Raw genomic sequence first — 24,234 nt, forward strand, 5'->3', positions numbered from 1 at the left:
CTTAATCTGTAAATTTGCCTTTCTTATCTCTCTCCTTCCTCTTGTAATTTGCTTATTGAAGAAATCAGGTTATTTATCTTGTAGTTTCCCACATTCTGGATCTTGCTGTTGTATCTACATGGTGTTGCTTAACAGGTTCCTCTGCCCCTATATTCCCTATAAAGTGGTAGAGCTATTTCTTCAGGCCTGTCAGATTCTGATTCAAATTTTTAGCAAGAATACTTCGTAGTTGTATTGTATTGTATAACTTCTATTTTTAAATAAATCTGAAACTATTAATGCTTGTTATATCTATTGTAAGAAGTAAATAAATATATTTACTAATACATCTTTTTATTCTTCTTAGAGCCTAAAAACAGGGTCTTGCAATGAATACTTGTTTTTTTTAGCATGTGTATAATGAATTTTATCCTTTCAAAAAAATGTTCTGATGGAAAATTGGTGATAAATTTGGGTGATATAGAAAATATTTATGATAAAATTTTAATTTTAAATTAGGAAAATGGAATTGTGGCCAAATTATTTCCCATTTTTGTTTTGATGTCCTGAAATATGTGTTTGTTTTAATTTTCAGGCAAAATAAAAAAGGATTGTGGTTCTATATAAGTAAGGCTGTAGTATGCTTTACCCAATACTTTAAACAAATTAGAAATTAAGAAAAAATTAATCAGAAAAAAATATTTAAAGATATTAGGAGACAAAGCATTGTCTTTGGCATTTCCTCTCTTACAAAATCCTTTCTGTATCAACTTTCTACATCACTTTCAGTTTTTTTACTGTGTCTCCACAGGTGAAAGACTTCATAGAAATATTCTTTCTATGAAGAATATTTTATTTCAGGCTTGAGGAGAAGCCACTCAAATATTGCCCTTACTTTCTGCAATAGTTAAAACCATTTATTTAAAATCAATATTTTTTTTTTTCAGGAGTTGTTCTGCCTAGTGATATAAGTCAGGGCTCATAGATGGTTTTTGAATCATCTCTGTGTGTTTTCTACTAGTTCAGACAAATTGGAGCTCCATGAAACTCTCAATGATGATTCAGGAAGCCAATGCCATCAGCAGCAAATTTAAAAAATGTTATGTTTTTGGCAGGTGAGCAATTTATTAGCCTAATTATAAAGTAATTCTTTGTTTTAAACTAACTGACCTTCATATGATTGCTTTCTAAATTTAATTTCTGCAAGGACATAGTATCTATATTGCCTGTCTAGGAGAGAACAGTGTCAGAATTCCCAGTGACACATTTGGACTCCCCTTTAGAGCTCACTCTGGAGTAAAAGACTTTCAACAATTAACATACCATACTAAATATACTAAGTATGTTTATAAAATAAGTAATTTTATAAACAGAATAATTTTAGGTGTTTTAGGAATTTACTTCTTTTTTTTAAAGATTTTATTTATTTATTTGACAGAGAGAGACACAGCGAGAGAGGGAACACAAGCAGGGGGAGTGGGAGAGGGAGAAGCAGGCTTCCCGCGGAGCAGGGAGCCCGATGTGGGGCTCGATCCCAGGACCCTGGGATCATGACCTGAGCCGAAGGCAGATGCTTAACGACTGAGCCATCCAGGCGCCCTACTTAGCTTCTTTTGAGTTGCAAGTTTACTAGTATTACATGTTTGGAAGGAAATATACCTAATTAGAATTTGATTTTTAAAATTTTTATGTAAGAAGTTATTTTTATATAGTATATACTAGACATGATTTTTCATTGTAATAAAAATGCTTAACAATGGAAAGATTTAATCAGTGGACTGAATTTTTATGGAAGTTATTTTAATTCAGAAAACTCTTATAAATGGGTATGTATGTTTTAGGATAAGCATTTTTCTTTGGTTTTTCTTTCAGACATGACGTATCAGATAAAGGAAGTAGTTCTGACACTTCTGTTCGTGTTCGTAACCTACAACTAGGGATCTCAACTTTCTGGAGTCTGGAAAAGTTTGAATCTAAGCTTGCAGCAATGAAAGAACTTTATGAGGTTTGGAATATTATTAAAATCTCTGTAAATTTTTGAAATAAAAAATATACAAGTGACGTGTTCTTAGTAAAGAAAATTTGGCAAATAAAGGAAAAGGCAATTTATATTACCCAAACCAACCAATATTAACAATTATGTATGTTTACTTTACTTTTGCCTGTAGATGGGGTTTTATTGATTTAATATAGTTATACCTGTAATAGAGAAATTTAGTGCTGAATCTGTTCACAGTTATAATTGTGTGTTTTCAAGATTTTAGATTTAAGCTTAAGAGAAGAAGAAATTTGATAGATATAAAGCACTTTGCATCATTTGTAATTATCTTCAGTGCCTATAATGTGCATTTTTACATAATTACTTTACATTTCCCCATTGCTGTGCTTTTCGGTGTTACCAGTTGTTTGCTATTTTAATAGAACTAAAAATATCCTTACACATATTAGTTTTTAATATCTTTTTCCTTGTTTTCTCTTTTCTAAAATGGTACCCCAAAATATGATTTTTTATTACATTTTGATGCTCAATAACAATTACTTGTCAGAAATATTGCCATTTACCAATGTTACCAGTTTGTTTTAATTTATGTATTAATAATTAGTGAATCTGAGGATTTGACTCTTCGTTTCTTTATAGGTAAAGTATGTGTTCATGTCCTTTGAATTTTACTCACACTTTTGAAATATGGGTAATGAACTAATATGTCTATAAAAGTTCTAATATATTTTGATAGTAAACCTTTATTTTATATTTATAATAATTTTTTTCCTGATTACACTGACTTTTTTCTTGGTTTTATTTTGTTATAGAGGCATTTTAAATCTGGTATATTTGAATCTGTCTATTAATCTGGAGATCTTCTTACTGAAATATAGTCCATTTCTCTGTTTACTTTTAATTTTTTGTAAACATTTACCTCTGTGAGTCACATAGAATTTGTTATAGTATATTGTGAGAGGTATGGATGTAAAAGTAATTTTTCTCCATATGATTATTTTAGTATCCCTAAAGCATTTAATAAATAGTTGTAATATGTATTAAATTGTTGCTACTATTTGTTAAATATCTCACCTTTATATAATGTGACTCTATATAGAATTATATTCTATACTACTTAGATATAACAATAATGGAGATATATGTAAAAGCTTACACAGGATGCTGTCAAATTATATCCTTAATGTTTGATTCGTGTAATGGAAAAATGAAAATAAACTAGTTAACTCAATCTAGAAAATAACAAAATAAAACAAAGCAAAGCAAATGAAAGAATGATTAAAAATAAAAGCAATAATTGATAAATTAGAAATTAAACTCAAGCTCTGGTTCTTTAAAAAGATGAACATGTGATTTTAGGAATGGGCAATGGCATTTATACAAAGATAACAAAAGCATTTAAAAATTATTTTACATGTAAAACTTTACGCTAATAAATTTTATAATTTTCTAGAAAGAAAAGACTTTCTAGAAAAAGATCAGTTATGAAATTTAGCTTAATGGATGAATAACCATGCAATAAATTGAAAAGTTTGTCAACAAATTAGTCTCAAAAAGAAAAAGGTGTGGCTCCCAATCAGTTTTATGGGGAAGGTTTTGTTTTTTTTTTAAGATTTTATTTATTTATTTGACAGAAAGTTACCCAGCGAGAGAGGGAACACAAGCAGGGGGAGTGGGAGAGGGAGAAGCAGGCTTCCCGCCGAGCAGGGAGCCCGATGTGGGACTCGATCCCAGGACCCCGGGATCATGACCCGAGCCGAAGGCAGACACTTAATGACTGAGCCACCCAGGTGCCCCATGGGGAAGCTTTTTTAAACCACTGAAGAACCGGGGTGCCTGGCTGGCTCAGTCGGTAGAGGATGTGACTATTGATCTCAGGGTCATGAGTTCAAGCCCCATTTGGGTGTAGAGCGTACTTAAAAAAATAAATAAATAAGTAAATAAGAGAACAGATAAATATGATTGTGTTTCAACTATTCTGGAACATAGCAAAGGATATAAAGTGTCACAGTTATGATGCTAACCTAACCGATTAAAATCAAACCAAACAAAAACCACAAAAACTGAAAAGATGATTCATAAGAGAATTACAAACCAATCTTCATATGAACATAGCTATAAAAATCCTGAATAAAATGTCAGTAAATCAGGGGTGCCTGGGTGGTGCAATTTGTTAAGTGTCTGACTCTTGGTTTTGGCTCAGGTCCTGATCTCAGGGTTGTGAGATCAAGCCCTGTGTCGGGCTCCGTGCTCAGCTCAGAGTCTGCTTGGGATTCTCTTTCTCCCTCTCTCTCTGCCCCTCCCCCCTGCATGAACTCTCTCTCTTGCCAATAAATACATAAATCTTAAAAAAAGAAAGAAAGGAAGAAAGAAAGGTCAGTAAATCAAACCCAAAGATATACTCAAAGAATACTTATACCATGATCAAGTAAGGTTAATTCCAGGAATGCAAGGTATATTATTCATAACAGGAAATCCAAAAAGACTGAAAGGAACTGAGTGTTTATCTCTAAATGATGGGTTTGTGAGTGGTTACACTTTTGTGTGTTTATACGTGTTAATAATTTCCAAATTTCCTACAATGAATGTGGATTGCTTGTGTAATTAGAGCAACAAAAAAACTGTATTGAAGTCATTTGATCATTCTTGCCTTATCATATACATTAAAATGTGGTAGGTGACTTAACCATTATTATCTTACTTCCTACTTTCAACTGTTGCAATATTCTTTGATTATTTTTCTATATAATTATACTATTTCAAATCAAGCTCTATATGTATAGTATTTTGCTAGAACTTTAAATACTTAAAATTCAGATTATTATCATGATTAATATATTCGACCAGGGAGTGATTGAATCTTAATGTTGTCAGATTATTCTTTTCTTTTTCTTTTTTTAATTTAATTTTATTATGTTATGTTAGTCACCATACATTACATCATTAGTTTTTGATGTAGTATTCAATGATTCATTGTTTGCGTATAACACCCAGTGCTCCATTCAGTACATGCCCTCCTTAATACCCATCACGAGGCTAACACATTGCCCAACCCCCCTTCTTCTATTTTTCTACTGAGGATTTATCTTTTCTGTTTTTAGTGTCTTCTATATCCCAAGTTTATGTTTTTTAATCATTTAATGATTTCTGTGCTTTTATTAGTAGAGCTCTTTCAATACAATTTCTAGCATCATGTGCTTGATTTTTTGTTTTGTCAGGAATGTGATATTTTTAAGATTTATTTATTAGAGAGTGCGAGTGGGGGGAGGGGCAGAGGGAGAGGAAGAGAGAGAATCTCAAGCAGACTCCCTGCTGAGTGCAGAGCCCAATGCGGGGCTCAATCTCAGGTCTCTGAGATCATGACCTGAGCTGAAATGAAAAGTCGGATGCTTAACTGACTGAGCCACCCAGGCACCCCAAAATGTATGATATTTTTAGACTTCTGCCAGACAACCTGTAATTTTGCTAATTTTTAAATTTTAAATGTAACAAATTTAAACTTTTGTTTTCTCTTAATTGCTAAACATGTTTTAAAAGATTTTATTTATTTGAGAGAGAGAGAGAACATGAGCTGGTGGAGGGACAGAGGGAGAGGGAGAAGCAGACTCTCCGCTGAGCGGGGAGTCCAGTGCGGGGCTCAATCCCAGGACCCCAGGATCATGACCTGAGCTGGAGGCAGACGCTTAACCAACTGAGCCACCCAGGTGCCCCAGTTGCTAAATATTTTTTAACCCAAATTAATAGAAACCATATATTTTATTTTTCTTAGAGTAATAATAGTAACAAGAGTGAAGATGTCTTTTGTGATCCTGAAGATGAATGGGAACCTGACATTACAAATGCACCAGTTTCTTCTTTTTCTAGAAGGAGGTAAAGACATTTTGTTATTGTTGTTTTTGTTCTGGGTATACATATATATATATCATTTCCTTATTTTAAAAGAACTATCTATTGTCATAATGGATATGTCTGTGCAGGGAACCCAGTAATATAAGAGAAATAGTATGTTACTGATCAAATTACAGCACTTGGGGCATTAAATTGTTTATATCAGTCAGTTAGAATAGGAACAAAAATGGTCAGCATCTCACCATATAAGTCTTAAGAGCAACTTAGAATAGCATAAATCTAATTTCCTATAAAAATGAATAGTTTTTATTACTTTTAAATTACCCTTTTTCAAGAACTTGGCATATTCTATGATATTTTATTGTAAGTTATAGAACTTTAAATGCTGTCAAGTTAGCACCACAGAAGAATAAATCATGGTGATAGAGAACTTCTATATATGACAAATGCTGCTTATTAACTAAAAGCATAAAAGACTTCCACAATGAATAAATGCTTTTCAAGGAAAAACTAGTTCCGTTTAGACCTCAGATGCTTAGATTACAGAGGGGCAAAATGGTATAATAGAAAGGCCTTGGTCTTGGAACCAATTTAGCTGCTTAGTTTGGTTTTTAAACAAAGACTTCTTTTTAAATAAATACTTCTTCATTTGGTTTTGAAACAAGACTGTCTGCTATTTCTTGAGGATACAAAGATGAATAAAAAATACTCTCTGTCCTGAAGACCAGGAATTGAAGAAACTAGAAGAACAGTTGATAAAGACCCAAAATCAGGTCAGGCAGAAGGCCTGGAGAGGAAAGTGCGGTTTTATACATATTCAAGAGGAAGAATCAATAAGGACTTGGCTAGCTGTGGAGTTGAGGGTGATAAAGGGCTCAAGGGTGAATCCCTGTCTAACAAGGGTAACTGGCTAAGGGAAGGTGGTGTTCCCTGATGTGGAGAGTCAGATGAGTTTATTTTTGAACACGATGGGCTTGAGATTCCCAGGGAACATCCAAGTGCATATATTCAGGTCTAGAACTTGGAAGGAGGGATTTGGGATATTTCAGGATGTAAGAGTCAGTGGCATTCATCCATCCAACAGAAGCATCATCATTATCAAGAACATTGACTGAGTGCTTGCTAAGTATTATCTCAGGTAGTTCTTACACAAAACTATGAGGTTAGTGCTGTCATTACCCACCTTTTACAGATGAAGGGGCTGAAGATTTAAAGAGGTTATAAGTTGTCCAAACTCACAGAGCTGATAAAGGAAGAGCTGGTACTCAAATCCAGGATTGAGTGACTCCAAAGGTCCTGATTTTCTTGACTGCTACGCCATATTGCGTCTCTTTTGCATCAAAACAGAATCTTTCTGGTTAAATCTCTCTCTCTCTCTCTCTCTCTTTTTTTTTTTTAACTTCATCACCTTCAGCTGCAGCTCAGAATTCATTGGGTTTCCAGACCTTTTCAGGCCTTTCTTGGTTTTGACTATGCTTATTTTAAACCCATTTATAAAATTTCAAAGAGATGGAACTACTTTAGAGCAACTCTTCCTCCTGTTACCTCTGTTCTATTTGCTTCATGGTAACTGCTAAGCTACAGTAAGAAATAGCCAAGAAATAATAATCGATACTTGTTATCTTATATGTTATGTACATAACAGCTGTGTATTTCAAGCTAAGAGAAATACAAAGCATGTCCTTTAAACAGATTCTGAGTTCCTTGAGCATAAGATACACATCTGTATCCCCTACAATGTACTATAATAAAAAAGTCACAGGCTCATGTCAGAGTCCTAGGTTCTAACTTTTTTTCATTAAGTTTTTAATTTTAATTCCAGTATAATTAGCATACAGTATTATATTAGTTTCAGGTGTATAATAGAGTGATTTATGCCGAGTGCAGCCATGGGCAAGTGACATTACATCTTTAGGCTTCAGTTTTCTCATCTATAAGATGGAGACAATAATACATATCTTTTCTACAGAGCCTATTGCTAAGTTTAAGTGAGGTCAACAATTGCTTCTCCTGCCACTTCTACTATGACCACCATGGGACTGACGATGATGTCGTGAGGTAGTTCTAAGGATTAGAGATAAAGTATGTAGAACTCCCACTGCAGTGGATAGGTGTTGAATAAATGGCAGTTCTTATTATTGGGTGCTTGTATGTGCTAAGTAAGATTAAATCATGGACTACAGAGGGGATCTTATTTCTGATTTAATACCAATAAACAGATAGTGATATCTTCAGGTGATTTATCTTGAGGACTTCAAAACAGTGTTGGGTTCTCCAAAGTGAGCTAAAGATGGCCCTTGGGGGAAATTGGGCAGGAGGGCTTGGGGTACTTAAGCTAACCTGGAGTAACATAAACCTCCCAAAAATTCAGACCAGAACTACAAATTCATCAGACAGTGATTTGTAAATCCCTTTAGATTTTATAATACTGGTTTCTTATTATATTTTATTATAAACAGATACAAACTTGGTGTACTTAGAATTATGGATCACAGTATGAGCATTAATAATTAATGAACATCAGGGAGTGACGGGATGAGTGAAATAGGTGAAGGGGATGAAGAGGACACTTATTGTGATGAACACTGAGCAATATATAGAATTGTTGAATCACTATATTGTACACCTGAAACTAATATAACACACTATATGTTAATTATACTTGAATTTTAAAAACTAATTAAAAATAATGAACATAAAAATTTTAGCTTATTGGGGCGCCTAGGTGGCTCGGTCAGTTAAGCATCTGCCTTCGGCTCAGGTCATGATCCCAGGGTCCTGGGATCGAGCTCCACATCGGGCTCCCTGCTCCGCAGGAAGCCTGCTTCTCCCTCTCCCACTCCCCCTGCTTGTGTTCCCTCTCTCTCTGTGTCTCTCTCTGTCAAATAAATAAATAAAATCTTAAAAAAAAAAAATTTAGCTTATTGAAAGTTGGTGATTTACATCTTATTTTCTGCTAACTTCTAGGTTAATAACTAGGGAACCAACAAAAGTTTAAATTATTACCAAAAAATTAAAACTTCTTTTGATATTTTTTTAAGATGTTGAAATTAGGTGTTTTCATTTGGTTAGAGATGTTTTCTTGAGAACTTCTATAATTTAAAAGTATCATATTTAAAAAAAAAATGAATTGCTCTTGGTCGGAGACCTTGTATATGAAGTTTCAGCCTTGTAAGAATGTTTATGACAGAACTGCAAACTCTGAGAATGCCTGCAGGTAATGGAAACACTGACAGATTCTTAATTATGGAACCGCTACCAGGCAACGATATGCCATAGGCTCTCTGTGACAAAATAGACTGGTTTGGCTGCCTATAAATTTTGATACGTCCTGTGGACGGTTAAAAGTAAAATTCCCCTGAGGTTAAGTAAAAATTCTTTAAAAAGAATGACAAGCATTTTATTTGAGTTTAAACATTGTTTAACTGTGATAGTGTTGGAAGAATAAGTTTTCCTAGTTTAGACTTACTGTAATAATGTACCCTTTCCTTTCAGACCTAAGTACAAAAAACTGTTACCTTTGAGAATTGGTATTTCTTCTTCCTGTTATCAGTCATATTGAGAGTTGATATTTCCTCTCCCTGTTATCAGTCATATTTCTGTGTTTTTCTTGTAGGAATTCATGGGGAAAAATATATTTGAAACATTTAGATGACTACAGATGGAATATGTTTCTGTTTAGCAATCTTTTCAACAAATAGTATTTTTCTTTGAATGGCCGACGGTAATAGAGAGTTCTGTTAGGAAAAAGACTTCAAAGGATCCATCCCCTAGATTTAGGTCTAGGTCACAGCTCAAGGAGCTTCATTGATATAATGAGGGCTGGAGTTGGAGTTTAGAAAATTGGCAGATGAATGGCAATCTGGAAGTAGGCTGCTTTTTCCAGTAGCAGTTAGGAAGAATGAGTAACAGCTAGACAGCCAGTCAGTCACACTCCAGGCAGAGATCTGAGTGGTTTTATCGGCTGAGGGAAAAAGCAGAAAGAGCGAGTGAAGATATCATTCCCTCCGTTTGTGTTACTGCTACACTTCACAGGCATTCTGCTTTTCACTGTGTAGCAAGTGCTTACTTGAATGTTCATTTACCTAGATCATTTCCTTGTTTAGAATCTTTCCCAGGATATTCTCAGGATAAAATCCAAGCCTCCTTAATTGGCATCCAGGGTCAGCCTCAGGCTGGTGCCTGCACACCCCCAGACTACCCCTGCCTTGCTCCTCTCCCCCGTCCTAGACTGCAGTCCTTCTGAATCTCGCTTGGTCCTTACATGCGCTGTACTTTTCTCTTATCACTGGGTCTTCCCACATCCTGGTGCCTGTGTCCGAACCACTCTTCCCTCCTTCCCAAGCCTGCCTCTCCGTTTGGCTAACTCCTGTGCATCCTTCAGTGTCATTGTTCCAGGAGGCCCTCCCAACTCCTTGGGCCAGGTCAAGTTCCTCTCCAGCAGAGCATGCTCTGTTCTCGTGACGTATCACTTTATTGCACTTATTTGCCTAATTTCTCTCTTTTCCTATGGACCTTAAGTTCAGTGAGCCCAGAAACCATGTTTCCTGTGTTTAACCACAGTATCTAGAGCCTGTAAATAGGAGTATTCTACAAATATGTATTCCATTTAATTAATTTACTATATTCTTAGAACAATACCTATAAATAGTGAAGTTCTTGCTTAATAAACCAAATGAATTTAACTATTTCTTGATGAAAATGTTTCCACAGAAAACACACACCTGCATACCAATTTTCTTTAGAGAATTAAGAATATTCTTTTTTAGAAAAGATTTTATTTATTTATTTGAGAGAGAGCACAAGCAGTGGGGAGGGGCAGAGGGAGAGGGAGAAGCAGACTCCCCACTGAGCAGGGAGCCCGATATGGGGCTCGATCCCAGGACCCTGGGATCATGACCTGAGCTGAAGGCAGATGCTTAACCAACTGAGCCACCCAGGCACCCCAAGAATATTCTGAATATTATTATTCCATGTAGTACATAACCACTAATCTTATGGTTTATCTTTTTTTAGGAGCAGGAGCTTGATGAAGAATAGAAGAATTTCTGGTTGTTTACATGATATACAAGCCCACCCAATTCAGAATTTGCATTCTTCCCATTCATCAGGTATTTTTTCATCAAATTTTCTTGTATACTGAAAAAAGCATCAAGTCCTAGCTCAATTACTACCTTGTTTCATGTTCTTATGCAAATCATTTCATCTTCTACAAGTTTCCATTTTCTTTATAAAGTGAAGGGGGTGGGCTGGGTGGCCCTTTCCATGTCTAAAATTGTGTGCTACGTGATTTATTTCAAAGCCTTTTAGTAGAGTAGCTAATTCAAATGTGAAAAAACGTTTAAAAGAAAAAGCTATAGGAATTTTTCCAGTCATAATTATTTTATGTGAATATGGATTACAACATTAATTTTCCTATAGAGGGGGAAATATACATTGTATATATATATGTATGTGTATATATATATATACACACACTGCAAATTTGCATGTGTAGCTAGCTACCTGTAATAATTTAAATGCCTACCAGGTGGCAGTGGATCACTACACAGCAATAAAGAAGAACAAATAACTGTTTCACTCAACAACCTGGATGAATCCCAAAAACATTATATGGAGTGAAAGCAAGCAGATAATAAGTAGATACTGTATGATTATATTTCTATGAAGCTGAAGAACTAATGTATGATGACAGAAGCCAGAGTAGTTCAGAATAGAACAATGGCTCAAAATGACAGACCCCTGTTGGAATGCCATTGTGGACACCTTGTACGCGTTGATCTAAGTGGGGGCGTACACACATGTAAAAACAATAAGCTGTACACTTAAGACATGCACACTTTATAGGCTATATACCTTAGTAGACAAAAAATTAAAGTTACTGTGTAATGTAATAATCTATTTGATAATAGCATTAATGGAATAGAAGTAGTCATGAAAGAAACTGTAGCTCATCTTGACTTTAAAATAAATTAAGCTTCTTTTTAATCATAAAATTACCTTTTAGGAAGATAATTACTTGTTTAATCTAAGGGAAAACAAAGCAAGGGGTCAGCTTTTTGTTTACCAGCATAATAAAAGGTTATATATCTGTGGTATCAAGTTATTTACTCAGTATTATTTGAGAGTAAGATGTTTTACAAAAGTAATTTTTCCGGATAATTTAAAGCTGTCTTTTTTAAGGGCCATATTTAAAAATTAAATAAAATACAAGAGGTCTTTGCTTGTTTGCAGTTTTCAAAAAGGGAAACAGAAACCACATGTGCCTTTAGTATGAACCTGCCCAGGCAGCCATGGGCCTCTGGACGGTGCACAGTGCAGCTCTGGGAAGTTGAGCAAGTGTCCTAACTTCTCACCTTAAGTGCCATACTTTTAACTAGAGTTTTGCAAGGCTTTTTAAAATGTTGATGCTGGATTTTAGAATGCATTAACATCATTATCTTCTTAAACAAAGAATATATTGTTAACTGCTCATGATGACTAGAATATTATCATTATCATCATTATGATACTATTACCCTACAGTGATAGAGCTTTGCATTTTGTAACTTTTCTTTTTTTCTCTTCCCAAATCAAATTCTTATCTTTGGTCTAGACTCTTTTTTAAAAATGCTTTTTATTTTGTTTTGTTTTTTAAGTAAACTCTTCCCCCGAACCTGGGGCTCAAACTCACGACCCCGAGATCAAGAGTCACATGCTCTACTGACTGAGCCAGCCAAGCTGTCCTAGACCCTGTCCTAGACCCTTATTAGTCCCCACCCTTTGCCTTTATTCTACCTTCCTTTTAGTTTGCTGTTTAATCACCTATGAACTGGACCGAAAAAATAATCTTGTTTATTAAATGAGAATCATTATACTCATGAGTTAGCATTCCAGTATAAAGTTATTTCCAGAGGCTCCATATGAGCTCTTCAAACTATTTCCATTTACTTCTGGTTTGGACAGTGCTTAGAAAATTATGCTGAGGGGCGCCTGGGTGGCTCAGTTGGTTAAGCGACTGCCTTCAGCTCAGGTCATGATCCCGGAGTCCCGGGATCGAGTCCCACATCGGGCTCCCTGCTCAGCAGGGAGTCTGCTTCTCCCTCTGACCCTCTTCCGTCTCGTGCTCTCTGTCTCTCATTCTCTCTTTCTCAAATAAATAAATAAAATCTTTAAAAAAAAAAAATTATGCTGAAAGTCTGTCTCCCAGAGATGTGATATATTAACTGTACATAATCACTGGCTTTAGCCTATTTTGATTACAGTATGCCTAGAGAAGAAATCAGTATAAAATAGAGCTATTGAGACATTCCTTTTAATATAGTTTGCTTTAGTATTGCCTGCACTTTCAGCTTATGAATTAATTAGATTATATTATGATATTTATATTTATTATGTTTATATTATTTTTCATGTAACTGCCATTGTTTTCACTAATTCAGAGTTTCCTAGGTGTTCCCAAAAAGTAAATAAGGAAGGAGATTAAACCAATGGTTACTTAGTTTATTTGCATTGTCTGTATTGTGGTTGAGGAACTACTAACCTATGGATTGATTCCACTGAGAGATTAATTGACTCCTTTTTAGAATTGTGTTTTCACTTTGGCTTATAGAAATAAGAATGCGTTGAAATAAGAGTAGCCTACTTTGAATTTACTGATCAATGAGTCTATAATATGCTTGCATTAATACATTTGTTTGGAAATATTGTGCCTGAAAAGTAGGCTTAAGGTGGCTATTTTCTACTGATATAGGCCTACTGGAGAAATCGAGCACTATTTACTCAAGTTCAGCAGAATCTTTTCTTCCTGGAATTTGCAAAGAATTGATTGGGTCATCCTTAGATTTTCTTGGACAGAGTTATGATGAAGAAAAAACCATGGCAGACAGCCTGATTAATAATTTTCTTAAAATTTATCACGGGCTATTTGCCATTTCCAAAGCTCATGAAGAACAAGATGAAGAAAGTCAAGATAACTGTAAGCAAACTTACTGCTTTTATTAACTTACATGAATGATTATTTTCTGCACATTATGTTTTCTTTTGAATGACTGTCACATTTCACATGCATTTTCTGACTATGCTAAAGTGTTTTAATGGTGATCATATATGAGTTCTTTTATCTGGAGATTATTTCTTCCAGTAATTTTCCTTCTTCTTTCAAAGTGTTCTCTTCTGATCGAGCAACACAGGCATTTACAATCCAGGTCACATGTGCTTTTGAGCAGCTTGTGGTGCTAATCAAACATTGGCTAAATGATACTCCGCCTTGTACCAGCACAGCAAGACTTGAAGATGAATTGAGACAAGAGGTTAAAAAACTAGGAGGCTACTTACAATTGTTTTTGCAGGTAAATTGATTTGCTGATTTTCATTTGAAGAATTCATTTATTCAGCAAGTATTTATTGACCTACTGTCTGCATCTTCCCCAAAGTTAGATCTGTAGGATTTTCAGAAGTGATTTCTGTTTTGCAATTCTGAAACTGTGGTTTTCTATTGTTTGTTGTTTATGGCCTCTGTGCCAGGCACTAAGAGTTCTCAGTGATTTACAAATATTAACTCATTTAATTCTCGTAACAACTTCAGGAGTGGATACTGTTACTAATCACCATTTTATAAATGAAGAAATGGAGGTGAAGGATATGTAGACTATCCAATGTTACATATATAACCAGTAAGTGATAGAGTTAGGATTTGAACCCAGGCAGTCTTGGGCCTAGAGTTCATGCTCTTTACTATGTGTATGCTACTATGCTAGTCCTCAATAATGGCTATGGGGAAAAAGGCAAAGTCTTGCTTTGGTTATGTATTGGGTTTCAGCTTATGCTGAATTAGTGACAAGCCCGGTGATGTACAGGCAAGGAAAATATATATTTTTTTCTGTTTACCTTATATCAAGTGAGATTAGACTTGGCTCTGAAGAAGAAGTAAGCTAAAAGCTTACTCTCTGTCATATAAAATCTGGAAGTAGGCATGGTGGCTCTGGTCCACTTCTTTTTTTTTTTTAAAGATTTTATTTATTTATTTGACAGAGAAAGACACAGCGAGAGAGGGAACACAAGCCGGGGGAGTGGGAGAGGGAGAAGCAGGCTTTCCCACGGAGCAGGGAGCCTGATGCGGGGCTCAATCCCAGGACCCTGGGATCATGACCTGAGCCAAAGGCAGATGCTTAATGACTGAGCCACCCAGGCGCCCCTCTGGTCCACTTTTTGAGATCCAAGCTCCTTCCAGTACACCCTTCTACCAAGCCTAAAGCATGGCCCTTTATTTCATGGTCCACCATGTTGGTGGAGCTCTGTCTGAGTTCAGTGCAGCAGGATGGAAGAAGTGACAAAGAAGAGAAGGGCCAAAGAGAAGGGAAGTTTCTGGAAATTTCCATATGACATTTCTCTCTATATATCTTTGGCCAGAACTTCATCACATGACCATATCTAGTTACAAGTATTATTGGGGAATGTACTTTTTATTCTGGACAGCTATATACCTAGTGGAAAATCAAGGATTCTATTACTACAGAAGAAGTGGAGAATTTTATATTAGATAATACCTAGTCATCCACCATTTCAGTGAACTCCTCCATAAGAATTCTTTGAATAGGGGCACCTGGGTGGCCGAGTCAGTTAAGCATCCAATTCTTGATTTTGGCTCAGGTCATGACCTTAGGGTCATGAGATCAAGCCTTGTGTTAGGCTCTGCGTTCAGTGTGGAGTCTGCTTAGGATTTTCTCTCTCCCTCTCCCTCTGCCCTTGCCCTGCTTGTGCATGCATGCACGTACTCTTTCTCTCTAAATAAATAAAATCTTTAAAAAAATAAATAAAGAATTCCTTGAATATATGAGGGGAGCCGATATGAAAACACCAAAAGGGATAGGTTTCATTTTTTAAAATGGGTGACTTTGCTTCATAACAAAATGTTCCAGAATGTTTGAACAAATCTTATGTTTTTGTGCCCACCAAAAGACTTTCTACATTCTATTATTGTAGTAAAAGTTAGTTGTATCAAATACTTCCTGAGTGGGCTATTTACTTGATAGGATTTGGAAATATTTGTTTGAGTAATCTAACTAGTCAAATTGAAATCAAATGTTTATTTTTAATTGTCCATTATTCTTCCCTAGGAGGTTTTTCTGGGTCTCCCCATGACTTGGTTAGGCATTTCTCTTATTTGTTTTTCTGATAATCCTGTACTTCACCTATAATGCCTTTTAATATAACACATTTATAAACCTACACACCTCAATGGGCAGTAACCTTCGGGCAGTTAGGGGCTAAGAGTCCTTTTTTCACAAGGACTCATCATATGATAGATGCTCGGTTGGATACTTGTTACTGGATTAATTATAAATTCACACTGGATGAAGGATCACTTTGGATATAAGCAGTGAGGAAAGAGAATGACCCTAGCACAGAGAGGCGGGCTACAAACAGGTATGGGTGAAGTGATAGATGAAGGAAATGCTCTGATAGCATAGAGCCATGAAAATGAAAGGGAAGGCTGGCCAGAGAGCAAAGCTGGGGAACAAAAACCTGAGAGTCCGACTTATGCTTGAGCCTGGAGAAGGAAGCTAGTTGAGGGGTTGTGGTAGAAAAGAGAGTGCGAGATATACTTAGTTGGCTCTTAGATTTTAGAGGCAGTTCAGGAACAGAAAAAACCCCAAAACCCACTATTGGCATTTGGAAATCCTTTTTGAATGCATGCTAAATTAGTTCTCTGTCCTTTGGCAAATGCTTAACTTTTTAAGTCTCCCCATTTTCTCATTGGGAAAATGAAAATAACAGTGCCTATCTGGCAAGGTAGAGGACCAGATGGATGGATGTTATAAGAAAATACCTTTAGAGTAACTGGTAGGTAGTTTCTTTCCTTCTTTTCATTCTCTAGGAAGAACACTTTGAACTTAACTTAGGGGTTATGACCTATAGCCCTATGGGAAATGTTTTACGTAAGGGATCAAGGATGGAGAGAAGAGGTAACTTGAAGGGGAGATTAGACCAAGCTCAGGAGAGACTTAAGTTGGCAAAACTGAATTTAGTAACTATACTTCTTACCTAAGTGTGGTTTGAGAATTCCTACCTTGTAGCAGTATTATAAGGATGGCCCAGAAAGCAAGCCAAGAAAAGTATTCTGAAGAATCACTACAGTTGGCAGGTAACAGAAAGAAAAGCTTGGGGGGCACCTCCTCATTCCTCTTGGGCATGTGTACTGTGGTGTAGAAGCCTTTGGTTGAAGGGTTGTTTTTCCCCCTTTCACTTTCCTTTCTTCTTTCTTCTCCCCTGAGAAGAGAAAGTATCTTTATTAACCATCTTTCAGATGGCTACTAGGACAGGAAAAGTTCAAAGGCAAAAAAGAGCCACCATTTTGCTCCCTTTTTTGGTGTGGACCATTCACGTATTGCTTCTGTCTTCTATCTAGTTGATTGCATATTTGTCTTAGGTCTCCTACTAGGGTGTAAGGTCTTTGAGGGTAGAAGCTATATCCTAGTCATTTTATTATCGTTAGTAGCTACAGGGTTGCATGTTTTCTGATTCTAACTGAGATTTTTATGAAGCACAGTCACTATATCAATAAATGCAGAATTTGTTTTCTTCAAATTGCTTTTCCGGTCTTTTCTTTACCTCTGTTTGTAATCTCATGTATCTGATATACTGATCCATTTTTGTTTTATAGGGATGTTGTTCAGATATCTCATCAATGGTAAAGGAGGCTCAAAAGAAAATAATCCAAATTGTACAACAAGCTGTAAAGTATGTGGGACAGTTAGCCGTTCTTAAAGGGAGCAAGCTGCATTTTCTGGAAAATAGTAGCAACAAGGCTGCCAGTGTTCAGGTAATTTGGTAATATTAGTTTTGAAAGACTTCGTCTGAGGGAACAGTGTAGACTTCTGATAATAGTATCACTAAACATGATAAGCTGTTTTTATTTTAAAATAGTTCATACTTTTAATAATTTGGCAATATGATTTAAACCTGTTTCAATCTAAGTTGGTTAAATGTACTGGATGATTCTGGTTCACTTTGCCTTTTGGATCTTTGCTTTGATGATAGGTACCTACTCTGGAGGGTTTGCTCAGCCAATCAACACATAAAGAACTCTACAATTCTAGAAAATTTGTATTTGCTTGCTTTACGTATTCATGCCATTGAAAACATAGTATTATATTAGAATGTTACTGTATTCTAGCAACACAGCATCCTAAGATGACATTCTTTTTTTTTTTTTTTTTTAATTTAAATTTTACTTAGTTAACATACAGTGCAATATTGGTTTCTGGAGTAGAACTCAGTGGTTCATCACTTATATACAACACCCAGTGCTCACCACTAGTGCCCTCCTTAATACCCATCACCCATCTAGCCCACCTCCCTCAGACGGATATCCCTTATTATATGTTATATGTGGAATGCTAGATTACAGATTTTCTTATAGACTGTTTTTATTCCAGCCTTAGTTGAATTTAATAAACTTGGAACTTACTATAGTCCTAAAATAAGCAGAAAATATAACTTAATTATTTTATATATATTTTTAAATATAAAACCTGGGTTTTCCACTTAATGCTTAAAAACTTTTTCTAGGAGGATTTCATGGATGCTCTTTGTGATGGTATAGGCTTAGGAATGAAGATCCTATTAGATTCTGGAATAGAAAAAGCAAAAGAACTTCAGCATGAACTCTTAAGGCGATGTACCCAAAATGAGGTAAGAGGAATAAAAGAACATTCTATATAGTACCAGATGGTCTATAAAGTTGATTTTAAAAAAATAGTTTAATTCAACTAAATTGGATTCTTATAAATTTATGTATTTTAATTTGTGTCAAATTATTTTTTTTATTGAAAAGGCTGATTGTGATCATTATGTCATGGTGCTATTTCCCCAAGTTACTCTTGAGTTACTGCGGCCTCTGTTCTGTACTTTCGCTAAGTCTGTCAGTTATTGTCTGTGAGCAGTCTGTGGAGAAACTCCAGAGCAGAATGGAGTATGGCAGTGACATCTAGTGTTCACTTTCTGCTTGTCTGTTTCTTCCTCATCTTTTCCGCTTAAGAATGCAAACTACCGTTTATTGATCTAATATTTTAAACTAAATATTTTGCCAGAGGCATTCACATCTGTTATTTCATATCAAGGTACAGAATCAACAAAGATTTGAGTGACCTCCTAAGATATGCTTCCTCCCCACCCTCTCCAGCTAACTGACATTAAAGCATAAAACCAGTCGCTGTCTTAGAGGTGGCACTGTGTTTAAAACCTATCTGTCATTCTTCAGTGATCATTTATCAAGTCGATGCTCTGACTCTGTTTCTTCACCTGTCATATGTAATAATACTTACGTCCTAGGTTGTGAGTCATTTATTTATTAAATAATCTCCCAGCACATGTATGAGACTAGGTGCTCTACATAGAACAGTGGTGAACCTCCCCACTTTGCAAGGGAGGAATTATTTGTGTTCCTATGCATTTCACTGAGCTGCAGGACCTTGTCCAGTCGTCCTGAGCCAGGGTTTTATATTCTACCTATTTGATTGACTCCGAAACTCAGCATGCTACAAAAATCAGGTTTGTAAATCATTGTTCATGTTAACTTTCTTTATTGAGAGTTATTATTAGTGAATTGGGGACTCAGAAGATGAGTTCCAATCTTTGTGGCAGTGAGTCTCAGAGCCCTGGCTGTTCTAGAATCTCGTTGTAACAACTTCTTGTTAAAACCATCTCTGCCCTTTCCTGTCTTTTTCTGGAGTCCGTCAGCTGTGATGGAGCTGCCTGGGGGATATTGTGTTTGCTGACTCATCCCCACTAGGGTGGGTACTCATTTACATACATACTGATTGATCTAGGAAAGTCAGTCAGATGGAGGACCGTTAGCTTCCACCCCTCTGACTCCTTTCCAGGACAGCATCGACTAAGTTAGATATTTTTTTTTCCTTTTAGAAAAACATTTTCATTAATGTGTGTCTAGCTTCCTTATCAGGGGAGAAATTTTCCATGTAAGCCAGAGGGGATCTCCATCCCTTTCCTCAGATTAAAGGGCTACATGGGTTCATCTCTGCCCAAACTGGCTCCAAACTGGAAAAAATACTGAACGTTAAATTGCCCTCCTACTTCCTGTGTAACCATGAGCTGCTTACCTGGCCCTCACTTGTTTCATTTAAAAAGTGAGGATGGGTGCCTGGGTGGCTCAGTCTTTAAGTGGCTGCCTTCAGCTCAGGTCATGATCCCAGGGTCCTGGGATCGAGCCCTGCATCAGGCTCCCTGCTCCGCAGGAAGCCTGCTCCTCCCTCTCCCACTCCCCCTGCTTCTGTTCTCTCTCTCGCTGTGTCTCTCTCTGTCAAATAAATAAATAAAATCTTTTAAAAAAATTAAAAATTAAAAAAATAAAAAAAAAGTGAGGATGGTCATACATACTTCATAAGATTGTTCTGAGAATTATGTGAAATTAAGAACAGTGGACAGGAAAATGCAAGACACAGTGCCCGGCAGATCTTAGCTGCCTCAGCTTGCTTGCGCTTGTTCTCTCTGTATGTTTGCCTTTCTCACTTCGTGTTATTTTGTTTTTAAAATAAAAATGCATTCAAAAGGAGCTCATTTTGCCATGAAATCAAGATACGTGGGTCTAGTCCTGTTCCAGGAGACGTGAGGCTAATTTCAGTTCTGTTATGCAACTTTGAAGACAGTGGGCTCATACCGCCCACTGCAGGCATCTCCAGCTGGGTTGTGCCCAGCAGCGGGACCATTTATCCCTCAAACACTATCTGTCGCTGTTTACAAAGTAGAATTTCCGCCGGCAGTAAGTGCAAGAGGGTATAGAATAAGTCCGTGAAAAGCAGAGGCGAAGTAACGCATGTGAATGTGCTTATTAGTACGCAGTAGAGCAGGGTGCGGATGTTAGCTTACCCAGCTAAAGGGTCAGGCCCGTCTGGCATAAAATTCGTATTATCGGCCTCTTCATGCAGACTTCTCCCTCCCTTCCTCTCATTTTCTTTCTCTCATTTTCTATATCCCACAGCTGTTTAGTCATGGTGGGGTTTTAGCTTATCATATTCTTAGAAACAAAGAATCTGAAGAAATAGAAAATGGGTTCAAACATAAGGCATTGGAGTTATAATTGTAAAGCTGGAGCCAGGGGAAAAAAAGAATTTGTGTGTTCCTTTCTTTTACCACATAGAGGAAATTTAAGTTAGACCTAGGGAAGAACTGTGTGGGTAAAGCCAATTAAATTCTTTAACACCATCCCCTGGCAGAAATTAAGTGAGAAGTTACCTTAGGGGGGCAGCATTGAGCAGTACAAAAGCAAAGACTTCAAATTGCGACTGGGGGTTCCCACCCTGATTCTGGGTCTTAGGAGCTTGGAATCTGTTTTCTTATTTGTAAACGGAAGACAATTGCATATGCAGCATAGAATTATGATTGAGAAGCAAATAATAAAACACGTAAGTGAAATCACTCGGACATAGGAAGACAAATACTGTATGATCTCACTTATATGTGGAATCTAAAAAAAAAATCAAAAAACCTTAACTCATAGAAACATGGAAACAGAACACTTTAGTGGTTACCTGAGGCGAGGGTGGGGGGTGGAGGTGGGGGTGGTACGTCAAATGAGTGCAGGTGGTTCAAAAATACCAGCTTCCGGCTATAAGATAAAGAAGCCCTGGGGATGTAATGTACAACATGGTGATGATAGTTAGTAATACTACTATGTTGTATATTTGAAAGTTGCTAAGAGAGTCGATCTTAAAAATTCTCATCGCAAGAAAAAAAATTGTAACTCTGAAGTAATGGATGTTAACTAAACTTATTGTGGTGATCATTTTGCAGTATTTCGAATCATTATGTTGTACAGTTTTAAACTAATACAGTGTTATGTGTCAAATATATCTTAATGAAACTGGGGAAAATGTATATATAGTTCTTAGAGCATAATATTTGCTGGATATATTAGTTACCTCACCCTCTTCCAAGGGAGTCTTGGAAATTTCATTCCTATAGATATTTGAATGTTAAGACAAAATGCTGTTATTATCACAAACATCAGAGTGTATCTATATTTAATGTAGAATCAATGTGCAATTTATTTTGAAAGAAATTCTGCTTACATGATTTAGGTACTCCAGCTATTTAATTGCAGTCCCCATAACAGAACTTGAGTCTTTTGACTTATTAGACTAAAATTCTTCCCTGTTTCGTCCTATAGAGTTCTAGGATTTTTAAACTTTTAAATAATTATATAATAAAATATGTTAATATTCTCTATAGGTTGCCAAACAGATGAAAGCTAAAGCCATGGGATTGATTGGATGTCTTGAAAACATGTTTGCTGAGTGGAAAACAGTAAGAGAAGCTTTAATGTTTACTTTTGTTTGGTGTATTTTAGCATTTCGTTAGGTTTAAGTATAGATATATGTTTATTTCAGTTTTTATCCTTAGCCCGATAACTCCTTTGTGCATGGTTAGTTGAAGCATGTATCATAGCTCTCTAGCTACTTCCTCTTGGATGTCGTAACTTATTTGTTTTAGTAATAGATAAGATATTGTATAGAGATTGATTAATATTAATGTATTTTATCTATTTCTTACTGCTACTGGTTTAGTAACTGTCAGCTTTTCCTGGGATAGTCATTGGCTAAAAAACTGTGTTTAATAATCAATATGCTTAAAGATTTTAAAATATAGGTGAATTAGACAAATTATTTTATTTTCATGTTACAAGTAAATAGAAAAATATAAACTCAGTATATAATCAATGTGTCAAAAAGGAGTGAAATATCTATGGCTTGAAAATTTTTATTTAAAAATAAATGGGAGATATATAAAGTTGAACTCTAAAAAATTAAATAAATTTATCTTTTATGATATTGGATAATAAAGGCTACTGTTATTTTATTCCCATGTAATATAACAATTGGACTTTGATTTAAAATTAATTTAAAATTCTTGGGGCCCTGGCTTAGTCAGTAGGATATGCAATTCTTGATCTCAGGGTTGTGAGTTCAAGCCCCACACTGGGTATAAAGCTTAGTTAAAAATTTTTTTTTAATTTAAAAAATAAAATTAATTTAAAATTCTTATTTCTTTTAAAAACAGTAATTGTTAATAGTGTATTTTGGTCTTGCTTGTGGAAACAGAACTAAGCACTTGTGAGGAAAGTAAACTCATTCTCTTTCCTGAAGATAAGATTCTGGTGATTAAAACTGTATTGACTAAGCCTTACTGTCATGTAGCTTATATATTTTTAAAAATATTAACTTTATTTACAGAAAAGTTTCAGAACTGAACTACAACAAGAAAATTCTGGATACCAAGATTTGAAGAAGATGGTTAATCTTGCACCAGAATTCCTGAAGTTAAAACATTGCTTAGAGCAAACTATTCAAATTATTATTTCTGCATTGAGAGGTATATACCCCAGACAGAATTTGTAATTAATCAAAATTTTATAGTTTAAGAACTCTCAGACATCTTTTCATTTCTAGTCTAATTCATTAACTAAAGTCTAATTAATGCTACTTCCTTGACATTAATTACCAATATAGGAACTTGTATGGTCGTATTCTCACTTAATATATATAAGTACTTTGCCTAAATAATTAGATCCTAAAAAACCAGGTATTTATTTAGCAGATAAGCTGAGTAATCTCAAGTAGTTTAGATTTATCTTGACAGGGTTACTTTGACCTAAAACATATGTAGAGTCATATAAGAGTAATAAATACCTCATGAAGAATAAAAAGTTTAATGAACTTTTTCTTCTTGCTTAGGATTCCACAGTGACAAAAATCTTCTCAAGAATTGTGTTGAAAGTCTTTGCAACTTGGCCAAGGATCTTCATGATGACTTGAACATGCACTCTACTTCTCTTGACAGCTGTGAGAAGAAAATACCTCAAGTTGGCCATGGGGGACTAGAATCTCTAGTCAAGTCACTCCTCTTATGTTTTGAATCTGAAGAAAGACCTGATTTGTTGAATCCCTGGGAAACATGTAACCAAAATACCAGAGAAGAAGGACAACAATCTAAATCAAGCAGGACCGACTCTGTTAGGAATAAAGGTGTACCAAAGCAAGTGTATGAACTCCATGGCTCATCCCCAGCAGTGACCTCAGAGGACAGTGCACCCATTAGGATTCAGTGGGTTTGAATTCCGATATGTAGGCACTTTATGACCATCCATGAAAGAGAGAGAACACTGGGTAGGCAATTTTCCTTACGTAGGAGAATATAAAAAGCAGGAAATCAGCATAAATGTTTCAGAGAAGTCCACATCTGTTTGGTGGCCTTCCATTGGGAATGGAGAGTATAAGCATTATGGAATCCCAATTTCAGAATGTGCATTCAGAAGTTTCTCGACAGACGATTTTAAATAGGCATTCACGGTATTGGAACATGGTGGCAGGAGAATGAAATCAGGAGTTCGAAAACAAGTGAATGGTCAT

The 24,234-nt window shown here is 35.8% G+C and overlaps 1 protein-coding gene across 1 annotated transcript in view; it reads left to right on the top strand.

Moving 5' to 3' along the window:
- The window catches only part of KIF14 (kinesin family member 14), a 51,687-nt gene extending 27,748 nt beyond the window's left edge, over window positions 1-23,939 (top strand). Inside the window, exons 20-30 of the mRNA XM_032422354.1 lie at window positions 1,001-1,094; window positions 1,852-1,984; window positions 5,748-5,848; window positions 10,844-10,938; window positions 13,560-13,784; window positions 13,973-14,157; window positions 17,472-17,630; window positions 18,380-18,502; window positions 22,058-22,132; window positions 23,059-23,197; window positions 23,560-23,939. Coding sequence (XP_032278245.1) covers window positions 1,001-1,094; window positions 1,852-1,984; window positions 5,748-5,848; window positions 10,844-10,938; window positions 13,560-13,784; window positions 13,973-14,157; window positions 17,472-17,630; window positions 18,380-18,502; window positions 22,058-22,132; window positions 23,059-23,197; window positions 23,560-23,939 — 1,709 coding nt within the window. The remainder of the gene's footprint in view (window positions 1-1,000; window positions 1,095-1,851; window positions 1,985-5,747; window positions 5,849-10,843; window positions 10,939-13,559; window positions 13,785-13,972; window positions 14,158-17,471; window positions 17,631-18,379; window positions 18,503-22,057; window positions 22,133-23,058; window positions 23,198-23,559) is intronic.
- Window positions 23,940-24,234: the final 295 nt, after the last annotated feature.

The sequence above is a fragment of the Phoca vitulina genome, unplaced genomic scaffold (genome assembly GCF_004348235.1).
Source record: "Phoca vitulina isolate PV1807 unplaced genomic scaffold, GSC_HSeal_1.0 scaffold26, whole genome shotgun sequence".
Classification (NCBI taxonomy): Eukaryota; Metazoa; Chordata; class Mammalia; order Carnivora; family Phocidae; genus Phoca; species Phoca vitulina.